The sequence below is a fragment of the Sinocyclocheilus anshuiensis genome, unplaced genomic scaffold (genome assembly GCF_001515605.1).
Source record: "Sinocyclocheilus anshuiensis isolate Anshui unplaced genomic scaffold, SAMN03320099.WGS_v1.1 scaffold1609, whole genome shotgun sequence".
Classification (NCBI taxonomy): Eukaryota; Metazoa; Chordata; class Actinopteri; order Cypriniformes; family Cyprinidae; genus Sinocyclocheilus; species Sinocyclocheilus anshuiensis.
In genome coordinates, this window is record NW_015540958.1 from 200,765 (window position 1) to 203,904 (window position 3,140).

General features: G+C 36.3%; 1 protein-coding gene across 4 annotated transcripts in view; it reads left to right on the plus strand.

Moving 5' to 3' along the window:
• The window catches only part of LOC107689995 (rho GTPase-activating protein 17-like), a 34,256-nt gene that overhangs the window by 21,103 nt on the left and 10,013 nt on the right, over positions 1-3,140 (plus strand). For all 4 annotated transcript variants that reach the window (XM_016488220.1, XM_016488221.1, XM_016488218.1 and 1 more), the window contains exons 13-16: positions 352-432; positions 516-629; positions 758-849; positions 1,966-2,101. In XM_016488220.1, coding sequence (XP_016343706.1) covers positions 352-432; positions 516-629; positions 758-849; positions 1,966-2,101 — 423 coding nt within the window. The remainder of the gene's footprint in view (positions 1-351; positions 433-515; positions 630-757; positions 850-1,965; positions 2,102-3,140) is intronic.

Here is a 3,140-nt window from a genome sequence, read left to right on the forward strand (position 1 = left end):
CGTGCTTTCACATTGAGCAGCATTAACTACACAGAGCCGTTGTTCACTGACGAGTTGCGCAAAAAATCGCGCGAATATGAACGTGGTTTTGCGAACGTGGAGATTTACCGCTGATTACAGAACCGTCTTTACTGACAAGATGCGCGTTAAATATCGCATGCGATTAATCGTGCAGCCCTACTTCCTGTAAAGAAAAAGCCATGTAAAATGGCACCAATTCTAATATTACACTAATTAAAAAGTGTGTGAATTTTAGGAATTATTGATAAAGATGTTTCAGATTTTAAACTCGTATAAAAAACAGCAGAAGTTTTTTTACTCTGTTTTCCTCTTGTTTTCTCTGGTCTGCAGTATCTCTGATCCTGATAAGAGGCTTCAGGCGCTGTGGGTGGTGTGTGACATGTTACCAAAAGCCAACAAGACCAACTTTAGGTCAGCTTGTTACTACACTAAACTTTCACCATTGACTTGGAATGTCTATAGTGATCGTAACAAGCTAATCTGTGTCTGTGAAGGTACCTGGTGAAGTTTCTTGCAAAGCTTGCTCTGGAAAGTGACGTAAATAAGATGACAGCGAGCAACATCGCCATCGTACTGGGACCCAATTTACTGTGGGCCAAGACAGAGGGGTGAGACACAAACCCAAGAGCACTCCACTCACATTACCCCTAAAATTGCATTGTTTATATAGTTAATTGTCCTTGTTTATGTTTCTTGTGAAATGGTTTGATATGTTACAGTTTTGTTGTTCTTCTAGAAGCCTGGCTGAGATGGCGGCTACTACCTCCGTGCATGTCGTGTCTATAATAGAACTGATAATCAACCATTCTAGCTGGTTCTTCCCTGAAGGTAAGACTACCATTGAGAGTTGCCCTGTCTAAAACCTAGTGAGCTTTAGCTGTCTAGATAGGCAGACGCCTTACATCCTAAATGAGATGCAACCCCTGTGACTGCTCAGGAGAAGTGTACTGGAGATTTGACTAATGCTCATAGCTGAATATGCTGCGTGCTATTTCTGCCTTTTACAGCTCGGAAATTTCAAACATGGAATTTCCAGCTCCCTACATGGAAAAGTGACACTAGAAGTCAGACTTGAAAATGCAGTTGTAAATGAACATGTTTATAATCATATACCTGCGCAACAAATGCAGCGAAGTACAATTTTACATCCATGGTCTAATGTGAGCATTGAGCATTGAACATTTGCAAAGCTAAGAACTTGTTAAAAAATATTACATTTAATTTGAACTATTTTTATCAATACTTTTCAGAACGGAATGCTTCACTTCATCCTCCATCTTGATTTTTTTTTTTGTATTTATAGTATTTATTTTTAGTATTTTAACTTTTATTTTTGTTTTCATTTTAAATTTATTTGAAGTTTTATTTATTTATTTTTTAATTTACATTTATGCATCTAGCAAACTTTTATCCAAAGCGACTTTGGATATATTTGTTTATATTTGTCTGTATAATAAAACATGGAGTAACAATATTAGTAAAATACAGTACCAGGTTCATCACAAAAAATGTTTGTGCTTTTGTCATTTTTATTCGTTTTTAATATTATTCTCATATAGCTTTATTTTTTTTCAGTTGTAATTTAGTCATTTTATTACTTTTAGTACATAAACTTATTTCAGTTAGTTGCCAGTATTTTTTAAGTTTAAGTTTAATTTGTTTTAAGTTCAAGCTTTTTTAAGTTTTATTTTATTTTATCAGCTGTATTCCAGTTGCCTGAAAATAATTTTTAATAGTTTCAGTATTAATTTTAGTTTACTATAACAACACTGCATGGAATTGCATTATCCATAAAAGATGCAAGCAATACTGCTTCAGATTGGACCAAAGAGAAGCAGCATAATTTCCCTGACTAATTTCTGCCTTTGTGCTGGAAATATGTCTGCAAAGTCTTTTACTCAGTCATGGCCGTGTCTTAATATCCTCTGCTCTTTCGCTCTTCAGATGTGGACTTCAATGTCTCAGGCATGTTTGCTATGCCTGGGTGCCCGGGGACCCCTGACTCAGAAGCCGGGACCATAGACAGGAGGCGCCCAGGCAGCCAGGGGTCGCTCGATTCTGACACACCCCGCAAAGACAGGTACAAGTCTCATCCCAGCGTTTACAGACATGACTCCAACTCCACAGTAGTGTCCGCGTCCTATGTAGTGGCCAGTGAGTCTGTCACAGTCAAAGCAGACAGTCTGAGACCAGAGCTGGGGGCTGTTTAGACGTATTCATTTCATATGACACATGCAACTTTCTCAGCCATGTTTGTTTGTGGTTTTGCTTCGTTTTTCTTTAGATTTTTTTGTTTGCTTTTTGTTTTACTTTGTTTTTTTGTCAACCGTTACTTATTGTATGCTTTCTGAAATAAATAAACTTTATGCTCATAGCTATGTATAAACGCATTATTGCTATATTTCATGATTACGAAATGGGTGCCAAATTCAGAAAAGAAATGAGTCAGGTTATTGACTTGCATTTCAAAAGCGCTAATGCAGCATTAAACGGAATGAAAGGTTATAATGTAATTATTTGTATTCTAGTAAATGCAGTTCTAGTTATTCAGTGAGTGAAAGCAGGAAGTGTTCAGTCCCGTCGTGTCGGTTTGGTATGTTCAGAATGAGTCAAACAGCTCCTCTCCCGCAGGCCGTCATACCAAACGTTCAGAGCTTGAAAAGGTGAATGTTTCTGTGCCTCAGGTACAGGAGAGTCCTTCAGCTGAATGTCACTTGCTGCTGCAGTCACTTTCTAAGAGATTTGACTGCTTCATTAATAAACAACTGAAGTAATGCCAGTGTTATTTTAGTAGTATTTATATTAGTGCTGTCAAACGATTAATCGCATCCAAAATAAAAAACATTTGTTTACATAATATATGTGACCCTGGAGCACAAAACCAGTCTTAAGTCGCTGGGGTATATTTGTAGCAATAGCCAAAAATACATTGTATGGGTCAAAATTATTGATTTTTTTTTTATGCCAAAAATCATTGGAAGATTAAGTAAAGATCGTGTTCCATGAAAATATTTTGTAAATTTCCTACTGTAAATATATTAAAACTTAATTTTTGTTTAGTAATATGCATTGCTAAGAACTTCATTTGGACGAATTTAAAGGTGATTTTCTCAATATTT